This window comes from Falco rusticolus, chromosome 5, assembly GCF_015220075.1.
Source record: "Falco rusticolus isolate bFalRus1 chromosome 5, bFalRus1.pri, whole genome shotgun sequence".
Lineage (NCBI taxonomy): Eukaryota > Metazoa > Chordata > Aves > Falconiformes > Falconidae > Falco > Falco rusticolus.
Genome location: NC_051191.1, coordinates 52,945,577 through 52,965,013, shown reverse-complemented (window position 1 = coordinate 52,965,013; position 19,437 = coordinate 52,945,577). Strand labels below are relative to the sequence as shown.

Here is a 19,437-nt window from a genome sequence, read left to right as displayed (position 1 = left end):
GTAGCTAATGCTACAGCCTACTCTCTGCCACATCTCTCCAAAGAGACTGTGTGACTGCAACATGTCCTTCCCGCTGCAGGTGGACCCTGCCCCACTCTGTATTCCTGGGGTCGCCAAATACTGACTCTGATTTATGCTGGGGACTTACATTTCTCCACAGTCATTCCCACTTGCTGGCTGATCCTGTTAGAGCCTGGCTCATCCTGCTCTGTTGTCTGTCTTGTCTGCCTTTATACAGAAACTTTTCATAGCTACCATAGCATCATAGCTACCTCTAGAACAGTCTAAGTCCAGATAAAATGCTATGAATTTCTGCAGAAATGTGTGTGTGGGGGTGTGTGTGTCTGTGTGTGGAACACAAGAAGAAAACTAACATACATCCAGAACCTCATTTTGAACTGATGTAAACAGACAATTTTGACAGGGAATTTGAAGTCAGCATGGACAGAAGAAAGACAAGATCCTTACTGAGAGAAGGAAGAATGGAGATCAAAAAGAATGAAGAGCAAACAAAAAGTTAAACAAGGTTTCCAAGTGTAAGAATAGAGTGGGATGATCGTGGAGGAGTTTACTATGTGGGATGAACAGTGCAGCAAGCTGGCCCTTTGTAGAACGAGAGATAACATATTTAACTTTAGGTTAAGTTACTGCCATGTTAGAAACATGCATAACATAAAAGTAAACCATTGAAAGTCACCCATTTAATATACACTAAAGCTAATTTTGCCTTTAGCTTAGAATTACCACTTTTGAGATGACAAAACCATATTTCAATGTCTGTATATATTTCATAGTTATTGAATAAATAAAGTGCAAAATATTGTGTTGCCTATTTTACCATATAAAGACAGATGAGTTGACATCGCAGTTAAGAATTTCTGCACTACTTGTGAACATTTGATATGTTTTCTTTCTGTTCTTATTCACTCAGGCTACTCAGCCAATGGTATGTAGAGGTTCATTTTTCTGGAAACTATCTCTGAACAATGGAATTTTCCTTACAATCAGCCCTAAGAATAATCAAGAAGACATGCTGACATAGGTTTCTGGCTTCTAAAACTTTCTTATTTTTGCTTTTCGGGAAAAATCAGCTTTATTTCTCCACAAATTCTGTGAGCACTGCTTACAGTAAATACAGCTGAGCAGAGTATTATTAACCAGGTCTCCCAGTGCCACATTACTCCCAGCCATGCTGAAAGGGAAGAACAACCCAAAGGATAGAACATCTGACTGTGACTGAGCACCTGATGGCAAAGCCTTGCCCCCTGCTCTGCTGAAATGGTACTGCTGTTTGATCTGTCCTTGCCCCACTTACAATTATACTGACCGAAAAATAAAAAAAAAAAAAAAAGGTAACAGATCTCCTCTACTTCCCTGGGAAGAGCAAATGACACTGACAGATCTATGAAGTGTCCCAGCACTACAGTGATGACGGAAGGGACATATAAACATATAAAATTGGCATTGAAGGTAACAGTGTGTTCAAGTAACATTTAAGTTTAATGACTGAAGGAAATCACAATAACTTGTGGGTATAGGGGCATATTGGGAACTTTCTCCCCTGTATAATTCAAGAATCAGTATTACAAATATCTGTGAGAACAACCATAAAATTTTATGTCAAAATAACATTGTAATGATATTGGTAGTTCATTTAAACTACAAAAGAATTGTTAGAAACATCTTTAGGTATTTTAGCGTGTTGCAATTAAACTCTGGCATTAATAAAGAACATGGGCTACTGAGCGTTTTCTGTTCCCTCACACTGTGACAAGTTCCTACTGTTGTCAAGCACTCAGAGGGACAGGCAGCTTGCAGGGAAAAGAAGATTAAGATCAACAGCAGCAGGCGGGACAAAATCACCCATGCATCATTACTATGCTTTTCCTACTGGAAAGCATAAACTTGACAATGAATTATGAAATAATCTGACAAGAGAATTTTTCTTTTATGCTGGGCAAATTTTAGGATGCTCAAGATGCTGTGCTGATAATTGTACCTTAGCTAAATGGGATGAAGTTTTCCAGAGCTCTGAACCCTTCATGAACATAAAGAATGTTTAAAAATAATAAATTAAAAACTTTAAAATGCTCTAGTGCATATTTTCTGAGTGAATGAAGCATCTTTGAAATGTTAATTAGAACTAAAACAGTAAGAATAGAGAAAATTGTTAGAATATACCCAGCTTCCTGTATTTTTCAAATCACTTCCAAAGCACTTATGGAAGTGAGTTATTGTGAAAGGAAATGCATGGTTTAAATTTAACAGTATCAACTACATTGGTGTAGGTTATCACCTACCTATATTATACTATACCATCATTACTACATGGACAATGATTTACATATGGAAAATGAAAAAAAGTTAAAATATTCTTTTTTAGGAATGATGACTCAGTTAGTTGAAATTAGCGTGACTCAATAGAGTTTGTATTACTACAGGACCTGGATTTTAATCAATGTAAAATATTTTATCTTAACTTTATTCTCAGCAAACCTGTTTGTAAAAGAAGTTCACAGCAGGATAATAAATGGAAAAATAAAAGAATCAGGAGAGGGTGATGGAGAGAAAAGGAGAGGCATAAATAATGAAATACAGGGAAAAAAATATAAAAGATAAGAGATTTAATAAAATGAGACAGACTCAGCTAAGGGATTCCTTAGAGGAATGGGGCAACCCACTCAGAAGACAATTCTCTTTCAAGGTCCAGCTTAAAATATTTAATCAGCACAGGCAAAATTGAATGTCCTTTCAGTCTATATTTAGAATGCACATTGTTCAGTGAATCTCCATCTCTGGTGAAAGCAAAGACGACAGGTAAAATCAGCAGACATGAGGTTGAAGATTATCTCTAAAACCAGTCACAAACCCAGTCATTTTCTTCAGCATTGTTCCACAGTGGTGGAAACCAATTTGCACCCGTGGTCAGCTGAGGTGACCTCAGACAGCTATACTGGTAAATTACTGGTGAAAATCTTTCTTGGAAAAAACAAAACCAGCCTAACTATAGCATGTGTCCCGCGTCTGTCTTTCTGTATGTCCAAGACAGAGAAGAGAATACTGGTGACCAAAAACCTTAATGGAAACACACACATGTGAAGCAAAAGTATGAAATAAAACATAATAAGCAGGATAATGACACAAAGTAATAAAAATTAATAAAATGGGTCTTATAAGAACAATGAATACAAATATAATAACTATTAGATTATACAGTGTCTGAAGATACAGGTATAGAATTACTATATACTACATTTACTATCTATTGTCACCCTGTTTTCTGTGACAAAGTTCTTATTTTGAAAGAAGAAACACATTAGTCTAGAAGATAGATCATAATATTGAGGTAAAAATAATGAAAATTACTGTCATTTACATTAGTGACATAATGCGTTTGCCTTTACAGTACTTTAGGAAACATTTATATTTATTTTCATGTGTACAGTGCTTTCAGACTGGAAGAGGTCCTGTTATCATGTTGAAAAAAGAAAACAGAGTGCCCAGTTTAGTTTCAGCAGCTATCAAACTGATCTATGTAACAGGACCTCCAAGAAAATGAGCTAAAAAAGGAATTAAAACCATATTTAAAAGATATTCTTAGAGTTTTCCAGTACAATAAAAGGGAAATTTAATCATAAAATATAGGATTAAGTTCTGATCTATGGGTATTATGAGACTGCATTGATTAACTGAAGATATTTCATAAAGCTTTCACTAAGGAATTGAGACAATAAAATATGAATAAAATTAAATCTAAGTCAGCCTTGTTCACTTTAATAAATGCTTCAAGTCGAGGTATTAAGTAAAAGAAAGATGATGACACTGTTATTGCTGTTTCATCATGAACAAAGGCTTAATTTTTCTTGTTTCTGAAACTGCTTGAACTAATTTAAATAACATTGTATGCTACATACAAAAATATTATGCATGTGTCTTTTTTTTGTTATATTGAAAAACCCACAGATTAATCCATAATGGTATTGTAATAATTTTTTGTTTCAACTGCCAAACCAAAGTCTAAATTTCCTCATAATCATATTCTGATTTAATAAGTTAATCCTACAAACGTTTTCTACTTTTACAGAATACAGACTGAGACAAAAATAATTTTCAATTTTAATTTATATTTAGCACATCCAAATTAGTATTATTTTATAATTTCCATTAAATAATACGCTAGATCACATTGACCTGTTTTCCAGCTTCAGAAAAGATGTTGCCTTTCCACATGCTATAGCTGATCATTCTATCTAGAGAATATCTAGAGAAGTAACTGTATCAGTTTCTATTACGATATTTTTATGTATGTTTTCAAAGTCTCATGCAATGATTTTCCAGAGAGAACCTGTCTTCCTGTCAGCAACACCACACCAATCAATACAAATACACATGCTCCTGCATTTTCTATTTTGCCTCGTGAACTGACAGATTAAGTTGCCAGCTAAGTTCTTGACATGAAAATATTTCTACTGTAATATGCCAGAAAAAGTTAATTACTATAGGCGGTAAAAATAGAACTTCAACAGCAAAAGGTCAGTAGGAAGCTTTGCTTAAGAATTCTGCTAGAAGGAACTTGATTAAATATTGTGGTAAGTTTTAAAAGGTGGTATTTTGGCTGAGATCTGGTGTATGGGTCCCGAAGAATGTAATTCCATCATGGTCTCTCTCTAATATATGTTACTGTCAGGGTCTGCCACTGTTGTTTGACAGAGTGGCAAATCAGAATGTGTGGTGGTGTTTTTCAGGGGGGGGTGTTGGGTGTGTGTGTGTCTTTTGTGGAGATTGGGAAAAACTGTATGAGGGAGGCTGTTGCCAAGAAATAAAGAAATACATAGATGCAGGTCTACAGTAAAGAAAAAAATTTAGTTAGGCATAACTGAAAATGTGAAAGGGAGCCAGAAAGCTAGTGTGTACTCAGAACCTGACAGAGTTGCCACTTCTTTTTCTTGCTGATTTCAGTTTGAAGCAGTAGGTACTTCAAACAATATCTTTAAGCTAGGGAGCTTCAGACCAGGGAGATAAAAGACTGAATTAAAAAAAATCAGAAACAGCAATCTGAGAATTTGGAACTGAACCTCCTTATTTAAAAGTAGTAGGAAGTGCTACTTGGGACAGAAGTGGTTGTAATGATTCATTCCACTACATGTGGTTATGCATGAGTGTGTCCTGGGAGGGCAGGTAAGCAATGCTAGTGTAGCTAAGCTACAGCTGGGTTAAGTGTGAACACTAGTGGGATGGAAGAAAGAAGCATTAGTTGGCCTAACTAACTTTATGTTTTAGAAAAGACATTTAATTTCCTCACTGCAAAAGTGTATCAGTGGTCATCCAAATATTATTATTTTATTAGAAATGTTACTTAATTAACTGAAAAAATGTGGAGCAACTCTTTCTTACAAAATATTAATGCTGTTTTCCATTAATAACTGCATAAATCTCAGTTTTCAAAAGTGCCTTTTATAGGTGATGTCTTCTCAATCAGTGTTGCTAGACACCTCATTGTTAGCATATCATTGAGACTATTCTGAAGACAACAGCTTTGGATCAAAAATGCTGATCTCTCCCTATAAAAGAAGTGTACAGGAGCCTATAGAAGATAGCATGATTATTACAGCAAACTTTGGCAACTAAGTAGTATATGGCAGTTTAGAGCCTGGCAAGAACATATATATATGGTGGAGTGATTATTAATGAAAATGCTAGAGGTCAGAGTAAGGCATGTCTCTGATTTTTAATCCCTCCTTTCCCTTTAATACGTGGACTATAACTTAACCTCTTGTTTACTGTAACATCTCCTGAATTTCCTATATTTTTTTCATGGCCTAAATCTCTTCATCACCAATACCTAGCTTCATCCTTATTCTGAAAACACACTGGTAGAGTTTACTAATTTTAACTGCAAGGGCTTCTCGCAAGGATTATCACACTCTATATCTCTCAACTGTTGGTATTAGTTCTCCTGGAAAATCTCTTATTGATTTTTCTTTTATATAAACAAGAAACATAAGAATGGATGATCTTTAAGCTTCTTCATTTGCAAAGAAAGTGCCTATGACAGAGCTCAATCTGACTTAGCTGATGACTTGCAGTTGACTCATCTTCCTTTTCTCTCACAGTTGTTTGGCAAGTGACTATCTTTGGCTATGAGGCTGTCTTGGGATTTTTGCTAGTCTGCGCCAATTATATCAGACCCACAGTAAGTGTTGGTACACTGCAGTTTTAATATACCAAAGTTGGTGTTCAATGGGCTTTGTAGTGAAATGGATAAAGCGTTATGCTAGGGAGACAGTTTTGTGTGTATACTTATCAAGAACTGAGGATAACCAAGAAGATGACATTGCAAATTTAGTTCATATAGTATTTTTTCTGTGAAGAAAGGCAAATGGATATATGTTCTTTGCAGGAATGGGTATATGTAGATTATTGAATAGGTATAATTGAGCGTATATTTTAACTACATCTCTGTATCCAAATGTTTGTGCTGGAAATTAACACAAAGAGCTCTTTATTCTATGTAAATTATCTTTTAAATTGACTTTCCTATTTTTACCTTAAATACTAAAATAACCGATACATGTAGCAGTTAGATAATTTAAGCAGCTCTAGAAAGACAACAAAATTGTAATTGAGATGCCTTGCTAAACACAAATGACGCAGTGCAATTCCAACGTGCTTCTCCAGTAATTAATTCTATTTTTGTGGGAGTCATTTTGGACTGTTTAGAATCTATGAGAGACATGGGAGGGAAAAGTAGGTATCACCTATGTCTTCTGCCACCTTTCACAAACCCATCGCCTCTAATACTTTTGTGTTAAAAGTGATCATCTCCTGCACCTCCAAGATAGCATGCAGGTAGATGAGGCAGCTTTGCCTCTTTGTAGGCATCTGTCCTTCCTTGGAATTCTGAAGTCTGTGGCATTCTGGTGCTATAGTTGGACAGAAGAAAGGAGGAAGAAAGACCATCCCTCAGTTCTTTAGTTATGCACATTGATAGATTTCTTTCAGAATGCAAATTAGCTGACCAAGAAAAGATGCTATCTGAGCAGCCAAAGTGCTACTAGTTTACTGAGAGGAGGAAAACAGGAAGAATTACCCAGATCACAGAAATGTTATATGGATATGAGAAATGAAATATGGATATGAGAAAACACTTTAGGTGATCAGTCTGTCTGAGATGTATTCCATATATTCATTACCAGCCTGAGTCCTGTCTGATCTGGGACTGTTTCATCTCTTTTCTCATACCTTTCCACCCCTCATAAAGCCTCCTCTGCTCCTTTCTTCCATTTCTTGATGAATTCTGCCTTTTTCCAGACAATTGCATGTGCAAATTATTTTATTCTGAAAACCATTCTGTACGCCATTTGAGAATTTTCAGAAGGTGCTGTCACATATTCTTGTTCCCAGACAGAACAACATCTGATTGAAGTAGAACATGGTAAATTTAAGGGTGAAATCTTGTCCTCACTCAGCTGTATGGCAAATGACATTTACTTCAAGGGTCACATGGCTGCATCTAGACTAAACAACAGACTGTGCTATGTGTGGCAGCCTTCATCTCATCCTTATTCAGCTCAAATCTAAGGCACAAGGGAAAGCTGGGTCTGTTGTAACATTGCCTTTTGCATTGATAGAAGATGAGGATATGTGCAAGCTACTTAGGGAGGCCCCAGGGCTTGGAAGGCTGCATAAGTCCCTTGCTTTAGTAAATATTTAAACTGATGTACTCACCCTGTTATATACAAAATCTGCTATCTTTGTAATATATCTTGCTAACATACACTCATTTCCTCCAGGACTGTAGCAGGGCAGATACATCTTTTTACTTAGAACCTTACAAGTTTCATGTACTTATTAAAAGGCTGGAATTTTGTCTTCTTTGAAGATCTAAATTTATGTATATTCCTCCTGCTTTACATGTACATAATATCCAGAAAAGGTCTGCTGTATACTTACTCTTGTGTTATTTCTTTCAGCTTTCAGTTCTGAAATCTCCTCCTCTTTTTCAAGCAGCTGTTCCCTGCATGCATTTAATTCTTTTGTCAGTGCAGCAAATTCCTGTGAAATAAAATTATATACTCAAGTTAATCAAGACCTAAGCACTAGAATAATCAAATCCATATGCATTCTAGAGTTTGAGGATTGAAATAATATTTAGAAATCATCAACACAAACTAAAATAGCATATGTAAGCATCAGCATCTACCAAAACAATTTAAGTCGAGACATATCTAATAAAAAGTGCCTATGGAAAACAGTAATTTAAGTTTGGAAACAAAAGAAGGTTCAAGATGACGGCAATATCCCCCATACGCAAACTGTCAGAACCACACGAGAAGAACAGAACTGGCCTATTTCATAGCAACAGAGACACTACTTTGCACACACAACGAAGTTCAACTCAATGTATCTGCTTAGTGAGTGTTGCCTCTCTGTAAGGCAGCTGTTGCAATATGGGAAAAAAAACAAACAACTTAATATATTCACTGATCAAAATCTATCTAATACCAGATTAACATAAGTAATATATGCATTGTGGAAAAAAATACTGTCATTATTTTCACTTTGAATTTAACTACTAAAAGTTATTTGCGCATTATAGTGAAAGGCTGTGATGTGTCAGAACAATAATCATGTTTGTTAGTTTGGAGTGATTTTCCTGGGAAATAACAACATAAAAAAACCCTGGATTTTAAGTTGCTCCCGATGTTAAGTTTTACACATGCAACTAATAGGTTTTCTGAAAAACACATTCTTCAGTTGTCAAAATTCCTATTAAAATGTCTTAATTTTACCGTTGCTGTTAGTCTTCAACAATATACATAAATTTTTGTCTATACAAAGGGCAGTCACAGATTTGTCATTCAGCTCAATATTGAAAAGGTTTCACTCATATGTGTTTTCTTTTGACAGGCACAACATATACTAAACCATAGTGGTTAGTTTTATCCCTTACAGCAAAGAGATGCTACATGTCTCTAAAAACAGTGAGGTAAAGGTTTAAAAGCCTTTTAAATTTGTGATAATGTGTCACAAAAGAAAAGATGTCTTGATGAACAGCATTGCTGCTTACCAAAGATATATACATAGTTTAAAATGTTAATATTAGTTTGACTGCTTGACCCACAAGCAGCCAGTCGTTCTTAATTCCCCTCCTCCCCACCCCCCCCCCCAAAAAAAAAAAAAAAAAAAAGGGAGTTTAAGAAAAAAAACATGTCCAGGTGGTTTATCTTATCAGCCAGTAGGATGAAGCTGAGACTAAATCTACTTATTTAAGACAAAAGCTAGCAATGGTCTCAAAAGGGTCTGGTTTGCTGCTTCCCCTCGAGTTGCTGAAAGCAGCCTTTATCTGAACTGAAGTGCTGTTCAATAGACATTTGGTAGGTATTCCTAGGCTCATTCTGCTTTAATCAAGTTTCTAAATAGTTAATGGTATATGGTGTTATCAATAATATAATAAAAAATATTCAAATAGATTTCAAGTGTATTCTGACAATGTGTAACTAGGGTTTTCTTTTTTCATTTATCAGCAGCTGAAACTGGATGCACAGTAAACCTTCATGAAAATTGCATGGTAGTAAGGAAAGTCTTGTTCTGATACCCCCAGTGGATTTTGTTTTAGGTATCAGCTGTTGATCACATGAACCATGTAGCGATGTTTTGTGTCATACCTCCTAATCAATATTTTAATTTTACAACCTAGTGGTCAAGATCTTGTAAGGCTATGCAGCATACTTTGATCTTAAACATAGCTTTTAAAGCCCTTAACATAGCTTTGAAAATGAGATTTAAATTTTAAACCTCCTCTCTCACTTTTCAAAAGATTCATTAAAACTCTGCCTGTACATCCTACTTTAGGATTCAGAAGCTGCCAGTCCAGCAGTGTTATTCTGTTCAGAATTTTGTTCAAAAAACTCCTGTCTTGTAGGTTATAACTAATGTTACATACCAAATGAAAATATCATATTTAATATAAAACCAATGATCTCAAGCCAGACTAAATCAAAATTTTTAAGCGCAAAAGCACACATACACACATATTTACACACATTTTTTTTCTTCATATTCCTCTAAGAGAAACTTTATAGCACTACAGGGTAGAAGTCTTGTTACTAATTTACATACAGTTTATAGACATGTATAAATATCCGTAATACTTTCAGAATCTCACAGAATAAATATTCTGTGCAATCTATGTAGGATGTTGTTGTTCTTTACATTTTCTCATTTCTTTGTATTGTTTCAATTGGAATTAAAATAGACATTTTGGATATGCCATATGGGTGACAGGTGGTGAAAAGGATAACGAGTATCATCTAGTGACTTCCAGTTCCTAACTACAGTAAGGCAAAGCAGTCTGATAACATGCTTTCATTGTTTTCCTTGGAAACAGAAAAAGATAGTGTTTATGAAAACGTACATTCTTTGCTATGTCAAGGCATGCCAGCTACCAGCAGTACAGTCCCTAATGCTTTGGTCAATAGAATCACAAATAATTAAGGAATGGAGTTCCTACTATTTTGCTGAGAAGCATGGAACTTATTCTCAGGGAAATTTTGTTTGGTCACCAGCTTTCATTTTCCCTTGCTTAAAAGCAAATCATTATTCAAAATTCTGCTCCCAGACAGTCCCGTTCCTAACACAGTGTCTTCTCACCCTTGAAATATCTTTATCTTATGTTCATAATAACTGTTAGTGTTCACTTCAGCTGAGCTACCTGCATCCAGTATTTTAGACCTTTTTACTTGAGTCACTGACACAGACCTTTCAGGCCTCTTAACTATTCAGGTGCTGCTGCTCTCGAAATTCCTCTGTGCTCTTGACATATCTACAGTACTAGCAATTGCAACAGCCATCTCCATACCTCTGGAGCTAAAGTGGCCAACTTTCATCTGAAGTACTAGAGACTGCTCAGTTGTCAAGAGCTTTGCCTTCTCTGGATTGAATGATGACAGAAAGAGGGTGGATTTTTTTCTTGGTCTTCATATCATAAGCATTTTACAGTTAAAGTCTCAAAGTAAAATTGAGTTTGCCCTAGAGCTTTACAAATTATCATTTCTGTCACATCTGCTTTGGTGAATTGATAACTAGGATAAAACCTCACAACAACTTGATTTTCAACTCATACTTCCAAAACTACAAGTAAACCTCATTTTAAATATACCCTTTTCATCCAAGGTATCCCTGAGACAGAACAATGTAAAGCTCCAGGGAATGTATCTCCTACATACTAGAAGCAAAGCAAAGCATAGCATATTTTTGTTTTATCCAGTTATGTAATAAATAACATGTGATGATATTGACCTCTGCTCATGCAATTCCCTCCCATATATACAAGGATCAAGGGAATACTGTCATCTGGGATTATTGTAGAGACTGCAGAAATCTTGCCTGGTCAGTCATACTTTGGGAGCCCTAAAATAGTATCTGTTGCATAACTAATATGATTTGACAAGCACAACTGCACCTTTAAAGCTTATGTAGAAGTTGTGTGGCTTAAAAGCTAATTAAGAACTGAAATGAGTTAAAACTATGAAAATTATTCAGTTGATTGCACTTTTTTTATACTGTACTGTGACATCAGGACACTAACAAAATTCGTTCATGATTTTGTTCAAAGAGCATCTGAATAAACATAATCTCAGAACCTATCTTATCTGCTGTTTCCCTTTTTTTCTTAATACTTGGGCTATAACACTGTCTGACTGAAAAACAGCTGACTTGGAATGACAGCTCTTCATTTATCCCATGTTTATCTTTGAAGAGAGGGCAGAAGCCTTTAAAACAAATTCAACAGAAACGTATAGCCACCAAAAGGACTGCTAGGTGTTACAAATAAAAAAACCTCAAGGCCTTCCCTTGGTGAAGCAGCTGAGATACAGCCAGAGCAGAGGCTGGAGGGTGCCCGCGACAGTGGTAAGCCATCGGGGCAGGCGGGCTGACAGCACTGCCAGATGTGTTGGCAGCAGGACTGTGCAGGGGACATACCACAGCTCTCTTACCATTAGAAAGGCCACAAGGTTTGATTTTTTACGACCAAAAACCACAGAAAATGTATATAATTAGTCTCCAAGCTGAGGGTATGCCACAGAAATGATGAGACCTCATAGCTGCAATGCTCAGCTGTTCAGCATCTGTACACAGTCCAGTACAACGTGAGTTGAAATGAAAATGCAGTCAATCAACATCCCCACAAAAAAATAACTACTGAAAGAAAGAAGACATTTTGTAAGACAAAAAGAAAAAAAAAAATCCATAAAATTCAGTTTCAGAGACACTGGGGAGATTCAGCTTCAAATCTCCTCCTCTGGATTTTCCATCTTTGAACCTCAGTTCATTTCAGGAATGAGTGAGTGAACTAATCTCTGCATGGAGAAAAAAATTGTAAAGCTTAATCTTTTTTTGTTTTACATTCAACACAAGCTATGTCAACTGATTTGCTTTCCCACAATTTTAGATGTAACTCATTTAATGTAGGAAATTACTATCTACTACAATGCCCTCAGAGTTTTAACTATTCATTTCTCATGCTTTTTTTTTTTTTAAAAAAATGTGCCTTCTTTCTTTTCCTATTACTCCTTCTTTGGAGCACTTGATGGAAATTCTCCACTTTTAAATGACCTTTTAAATGCCCAAGGATTTATTTTAAAAATTTTGCCATTAACAGCACACAGATTTCAGCCTTGTTGACTCCTATTAACAAGACAAAACACTGCAAAATTCTGAATGTAATTCACTGTTTATCTTCTTACTACAGAAAAGACATAACAATAGTCCTTGATTCTAGATTAGGTTGAATGCAAGATTTAAGTATGTGGGTTTGGTGTCAGTCCTCTGAAATGTCTATTATTACATTTCTGCTCAAAATGAGAGTTCATTTGCACACAAGTTTTAGGTTGGAAAACATGTACCCTGAAATATTTTATTGTAACAAGACCCAGGTAAAGCAGGAAATCAATTCGGATCTCAGTACTAAAATTTTGGTCTCTTCATAGATAAAAAAAGTCATACTTTCAAAATTGTAGAACAGTCTCTGAATTAAGTCTCTTAAAAGTATTATCAGATCTATTTGCACTATGGTGCTGTTAGCATGGAGAGTTTTCTGTACTTCTCCACAAATAAATGTAAAGCAAAATTTATTGTTTCTTTTTTCCCCATTTTTATACAGTGGGATTTTTTTTTTTACACCTTCAAGAAAATTGTCCACTACTAGTAAATCTTATAATAAATAGTGTGATGTGAGTGGGCCACATTATTTGGAACTACTGAATCTCTAGTTTGAACTGAGTTTCACACCATGCTTTCATAGGTGTGATCTCAGCATTTCTTTACATTGCCACTAAACATGCTTCAAACTATCAAGGAATTACCAATGTTGGTTTGGGTTATTTATTGGTCTGCAAGACATCTAAAATGTGGAAAGTGTGATTAAATGTGACAATGTGAGAGTTCATTAATTCACAGAGAAATGAAGAGAATGAAAGTTCTGTTACCTAAGAGAGAGAACTAACTCAGTAACACAGTGGACTTGTGACCCCACACTCTATATTTTATTTTAAATTTTTATTTTCAGAAATGTGGGCAGTGACTGAAATTTTGAAATATGTAGACACACATAAGCACACAGTCGGTGCTTCTCGGAAGAAAGAAAAAACCTTTTTAGAAGCCCAGAACCCATGTTAACATCTACAATAATTGACAATCCCAATATATTCACCAAACAGAAAATTGGACAAATGAGGAATGGCTATACAGCTTTCCATCAAGAAGAAATTCCTTTTTAAATACTCAGTTGAATCTACACCGGATTTTGAACTAGGTCTTGCAAGTATTTACTGATTCAGGCATCCCTGTCTAGGTTGAAGAAATCATCTCAAACCAGTGTAGCGTCTCTGTGGATAGCCTCCTATTGTGAATGAATTATTTATCATTATAACTGTGGTCCCAAATTAAAAGAGATATAATTGTATTTTCTCACCAAAAAGAAAATCCCCCAAATTCTCTTTCAGTGTCTTATACAAAACAAAACAAAAAACCTTGCTTCTACAAATGACCCCCCCCCCCCCCCAAAAAAAAAAAAAATAGAGAACTAAGGATTACAATAGGTAAAATTTCTATATCTGATTAAGGCCACTGAACATACTGAATGAATGTGGATATACATATTTTGGCTTAGCTTTGCAGCATATGTAACCTGACTTTTATATAAATGTCATCTAAATTCAACAGCTGTATCACGTTACTCCCAAGATTTACTAGAAGTACCAAAAGTATTCAAAATTGTATTTCAAAAGTCAACCAAAAAGAAACTTTAAATGTTTGTACACATGTTAGTCCGTGTGATGGTACTTCTCGATGGATTTAAAGGTAATGGGAAGAATGTATCACTGTCAGGACTTGTGTTGTCATCTGCCAAATTTTCCTGCTGTAATATACACTTGCCATATAATGATTAATTCCCAGAGATTTTTAAAGCCAAAGGAAATTTCCCCAGCGACAAGAGTATAATGACAATGGGTCAATTATTGGCAATGATCTTCTCACACAGGATTACTTCAGGAAGAAATCTGACACTACACACAGAAGACATGGACACAAGTATGCCATGATAGTTTTCTTAATAATACATGTGGGTTTAGAATCATTGTTAGAAAGTAGTCCAACAACAAACAATAACCCAAGTACAGCTCTCTCATCAGTACCAAACAGCCAAAGACAAACCTGTGTTCCATTATTTCCCAAATTAGCCTGCAAAATTGTGGTGTAAAAATCTAAGTTTTACACGACACCAGCTAAAAAGTACCCAGTTCACATTCTCGTTTTTTTTCAGAGTCAATTTCTTTAATGGAAAACTTCTGAATAAAGCATGCAATTTGCTGGTTTAGTGATGTTTTCCCACTCTGTTTTTAAATAATATAGATTTGGTGCTCTGTATTACCTGTTGTATACTGATCACTCCGATTTATGCTTTCTGAAGAATAATGTCCACCCAGTGGGTACTGGTCTGTTAAAACAAAGCTAAGTCTCACACTTATAGCAATAATGAAACAGAAGGATCAGGGGAAAAGGGCATGATAAAATCGACAACAGATTTTTACTTTTTTACCTAAAATTTTCTGTGCTCTGTGAGTCTTCAGATTATGATAACAGATGTGAGCTCACAAAAGCTTTAAAATAAATATCTCAAGCACAAGGCAGCAGATGCTAAAAATTCAACATTCCTTATTTATCATCCTTAGTATTAAACTATAAAGCTGAGATTTCAAAGTACTTCACAGCCTCCATCCCTAAAAAAGGTAAATTTCAAAGATTATAAAAGTATAGCCTACCTTTTAATATTTCTTTTATAATATAGCAAACCTAATTATACCAAACTAGAGTCATCCTCCCATATTTATGAACAAGAATGATATTAAAGTCTTCTTTTTCCCCTAAAAAACAGCAAATGGAAAATTTAAAATTCTCCTGTTTTGCATTTCATGTTAACTAGATTGGTTCAATTTGGAATAGATATCACAGTGAAGGACAGCATACTCTAACTCTGAAATTAACAACAGTTGTGTCTTCAGTGCTTTGCCCCTGACTGATAGAAACACAGAGGCACAGAGGATCTATAACCAAATTAAACAGCTGTCAGATTATTACTGAAATGAGATAAAACATCACTTAGATAAACATCTGTAAATATAATAAAGTGGAATTTGTATTGCAGGTGGATGACTTTTAAACAACTCATAATATTATAGATAGCATAGGATGAAACTGCAGACTGCCTTACAATGTGTTTTAATTAGCCATATTTCAGAATGTTCTACTAGACATACTGTACTCCATTTTGTAGAAGTATTACTCATGTAAGACACTGCAGCTGCACACTTTTCAGAAGGGGCGTGGAAGTGGTGTTAGGTGGGGCTGCGATGATGTTTTCTTCAAACCATACTACTGAAGTATGGAAGGGAATCAGCTATATAATAAGGGAAATTGCACCGACAACTTTTTTTCCCATTTAATAATCAATGCCTTTGTTTTATAGATATTCATATTCTCTTCTAAAAGTACATAAATAATTTGCAGATATAGCTCTGTTGCAGAGTATATCATTATTTTCAAGTTATACTCTTTAAGATGTCCTGATTGATTAAATATCTTACTGGATCAAAACTGATGACAATTTGATGACAAAACCCCTCCACAGTTAGAAATGTATCATTTATCAATAAAGAGCAAAATATGGTCTAAACCAACAGACTACAACCATTTTTAAAAATAATTGTATAGAGAATGGGATCGATTTTATTCCAATTCATCAAAAGTCTATTTTTCCAGATATTTAAATATCAAATAGCTGAAATGGTCACAGCAGTAGCGTAAGTGAAGAATAGATTGCTATATTGTTTTACAAGATGACAATATCCCATTGCCAGCACAGTGTCTCATTTTATGCTTATCATCTTTCTTTTTTTTTTTCCACCAAAATTAAAACAAACACGAAGTTATAACAGGAATCATACTGGACAATATGCAAATTATTGAAGCATTTTACAGACTGTACGATGGCTTCAGCACATACACACATATATACAATTTTCATTATAAGGCAGATTGAGGTCAGTACATGGCCCTGAGAAATAACCTAAATTAAATCCTGACAGAGAGGATATATATGAAGGGTGACTGTAAGAAGCAACACATGCTTTACCAGTAAACACAATAGGCCTTGTCTTATAATGTTGGTGAGGAAAGTGCAGCTTATTTTGGTGCCAATTCCAGCTTAGAAGTCTGGTTGATTTTTACCATGCCTGACTCACTTTTCAAACTCTTTACTTCTTTAGCTTTGACTTTCTCCACGCAGTATATCCAGGCAAACTTGACAAAATACAGCATGACCTTTCCTTCTCCCTCATTTTGGAGGACACATACTGTTCTGACACTTGTCTCTTTCTCTTCTTCCTCAGCACTGTCTCTGGGTAAATTTTATTCATGATCACTCATTCAGTTATTAATAATAGGTCAACAAGTCTGCTGTTCTGATTCAGAATACATCCTTCCCCAGTAAAATATTTTTTTTCCTGTTTTCACAATTTAAAATAGTATACTAAATAACTGACATTAATGAATTTAATATTTTTAATACACTTATAAATTAAAAATATTTTTTCATCACTTTATAAAATCAAGTGAAAAGCATCTGATATTTTGGCTGTTTTCTACTCTTTTTTTTTCTTCATGAATTTGCTCAGTGTGTAAAGAATTACAGAAAAGGAGGACAGAGAAAATGTAAATGTGCTTAATTCTATTACTTTGAATAACAACACCCAAACTTCAGAATAGTATACATACTCAGTTCTAATAAAAAAATCAGTAAATTTAAGAAGTTGGGGGTTTTCTTCTTTTTCTCAAAAAAAAAAATGTTTCATACTAAACCCAGAAACAAATCTACTAGCTGACCCCATCCATCAACTGTTCTCTTCACATAAATTATATCAGACTTTTTTCTTGACAAATGCTGAGTGTTGCTTGATATTAGATATTTAGATTTTCTGTGTTGCATTTATCTCATGTAATTTGAAAAGTATGTTGTATTACAATCTGTATCCAAGCTGGTCACCCAAGAGCAGCAAAGGGGACTAAAGGTACTTTCAAGATGTGATAGCTATCTGTATCTATCATTCAGGATGTGATAGATGATTTAGATATCTCTTTTGAGTTGAAAAGAACGGCATGTTGGAATTCCTTATTTTTCTACATAAGGCTTCGATAAACGCAACTGGGGAAACTACCTCTTCTACACTACAGATGTCTGCTTCTGGTCTGATTGGTCCCAGCCTAACTAAAGCTTGTTTGAGAGAAGTAAATAAAATTCCCAACTTTAGCTATCAGGGACCGCTTTATACTTGGTATCACTGGTGGAAATCACTTCCCCCACCTCTCCCCCAAAAATAAAATTGTGGAAATAACAAATATAAATTGGTAGTAATTATCCCACTCTTCTAGGTGCTAGTATTTAACTGGAACATTATGGGGTAGTTTGTTTCTTGGGAAAGACAAGAAGAGAAGTGACTAGAGTCAGGATGAATACCAGGAGTTCTAATGAGAATTTAATGAAATGTAGGGGAGAGGGTGCCTGTAAGATGATTTAAAAAGGACAGATTGCTTTTTTCTAGAATAGAAGTTTAACTGCCGACAAAGTAATGTTGTTTCAATATGCAAAATATTGTTTGTTATTGTTGAAGAAAATGTATTTTGAATTAATAAATTTAAAGTGCTGAAGCTGCTAAATGGCGAAACCAGGCTTCATCCCTTGCGTAGCTCTAATCCAAGGCTGGTTTAAAACCTAGTCAAGTTAATCCGTAGGAGAATAGAAAAACAATAGATGATCAGTTTGTGTTCACAGGTGCTCTCAGAAATGCTCTTAGAAAAATTAGTATATGTGAATAGGAATTGCTTGTTCTAAGACTGAGTGTGCTTGAAGGACTGTGTGAGTTAAAGCAGCAGAAAGATCATGATCCAAAGAGGAGCTTGGAACCAAGGCAGAGACTGGAACAGAATAGATGAATCCACTGGGACAGCCAGGTGATGGATTTGCAGAACTGACAAGACTAAAGGAAACTTTTTAAAACTTCGGACATTGACTAATGATTTGATAAGTGTATATAAGCTGTGCTGTATCCCTTTGTTCTCTGCCACCCACTGAGTGGGTGGCCCAAACCTGAGCTGTGATTAAAGCAAGCCTAGAGGTACCCATGTCTGTGGGAATTTTTCCTTTAACAGTTATGACGACAAGAATGATTATTCTCTGCATGCACTGAGATTGCGGCATAAATAATTAGGTTAGATTGTAGTCAAAGCAGATCAGGGTGGTATTAGGACAGCCTTTTATAAGAATAGTTAAGCAACAAACCTGGTTATACAGTGACATGGTTTCAGTAACAATTCAGACAAATATCTGTGAATGTTTATTGTCTCAAGGAATGAAGATGGAATAAATAACATTTGGAAGACATTTCCATTTTTTGAGTCCACGACAATGAATTCATATATACAGTTTCACTGCTGTGAATTCAACTTTACTTTCTGTTGGTGGATCCTGTAATTTACATGACTGCCCTAGATGCTGACTTTGATGATGAAATTGCATTTACACATAGCTCTTCCTTTGTCTCTGTTGGAGTTAATTTAAGCCATGGATTTCACTAGCTTGCTTTCTGTTTGATAAGAAATGTAAGATGTAAATGGTTTGCTTTGTAGAAATGTTTTATTCATCCTTACACTGAAAACAAATTACTATTTCTTCTTATGCTGATTTGCTTTTTTCCCAGTTAGTCTTAACAGTTATCTAATAGCCACAAAATACAAATAGGTACATCAAGAAGGAATCCCAGTTTTGCTCTTTCCAGCAATCTAATAAAACATTTTGGTTTTTATGTACAATAGAAGTAA

At 35.1% G+C, this 19,437-nt stretch overlaps 1 protein-coding gene across 8 annotated transcripts in view; it reads right to left on the bottom strand.

Moving 5' to 3' along the window:
• Positions 1-19,437, bottom strand: part of PPFIA2 (PTPRF interacting protein alpha 2) — a 353,334-nt gene that overhangs the window by 125,009 nt on the left and 208,888 nt on the right. For all 8 annotated transcript variants that reach the window (XM_037389538.1, XM_037389537.1, XM_037389539.1 and 5 more), the window contains exon 4: positions 7,954-8,055. In XM_037389538.1, the coding sequence (XP_037245435.1) occupies positions 7,954-8,055 (102 nt within the window). The remainder of the gene's footprint in view (positions 1-7,953; positions 8,056-19,437) is intronic.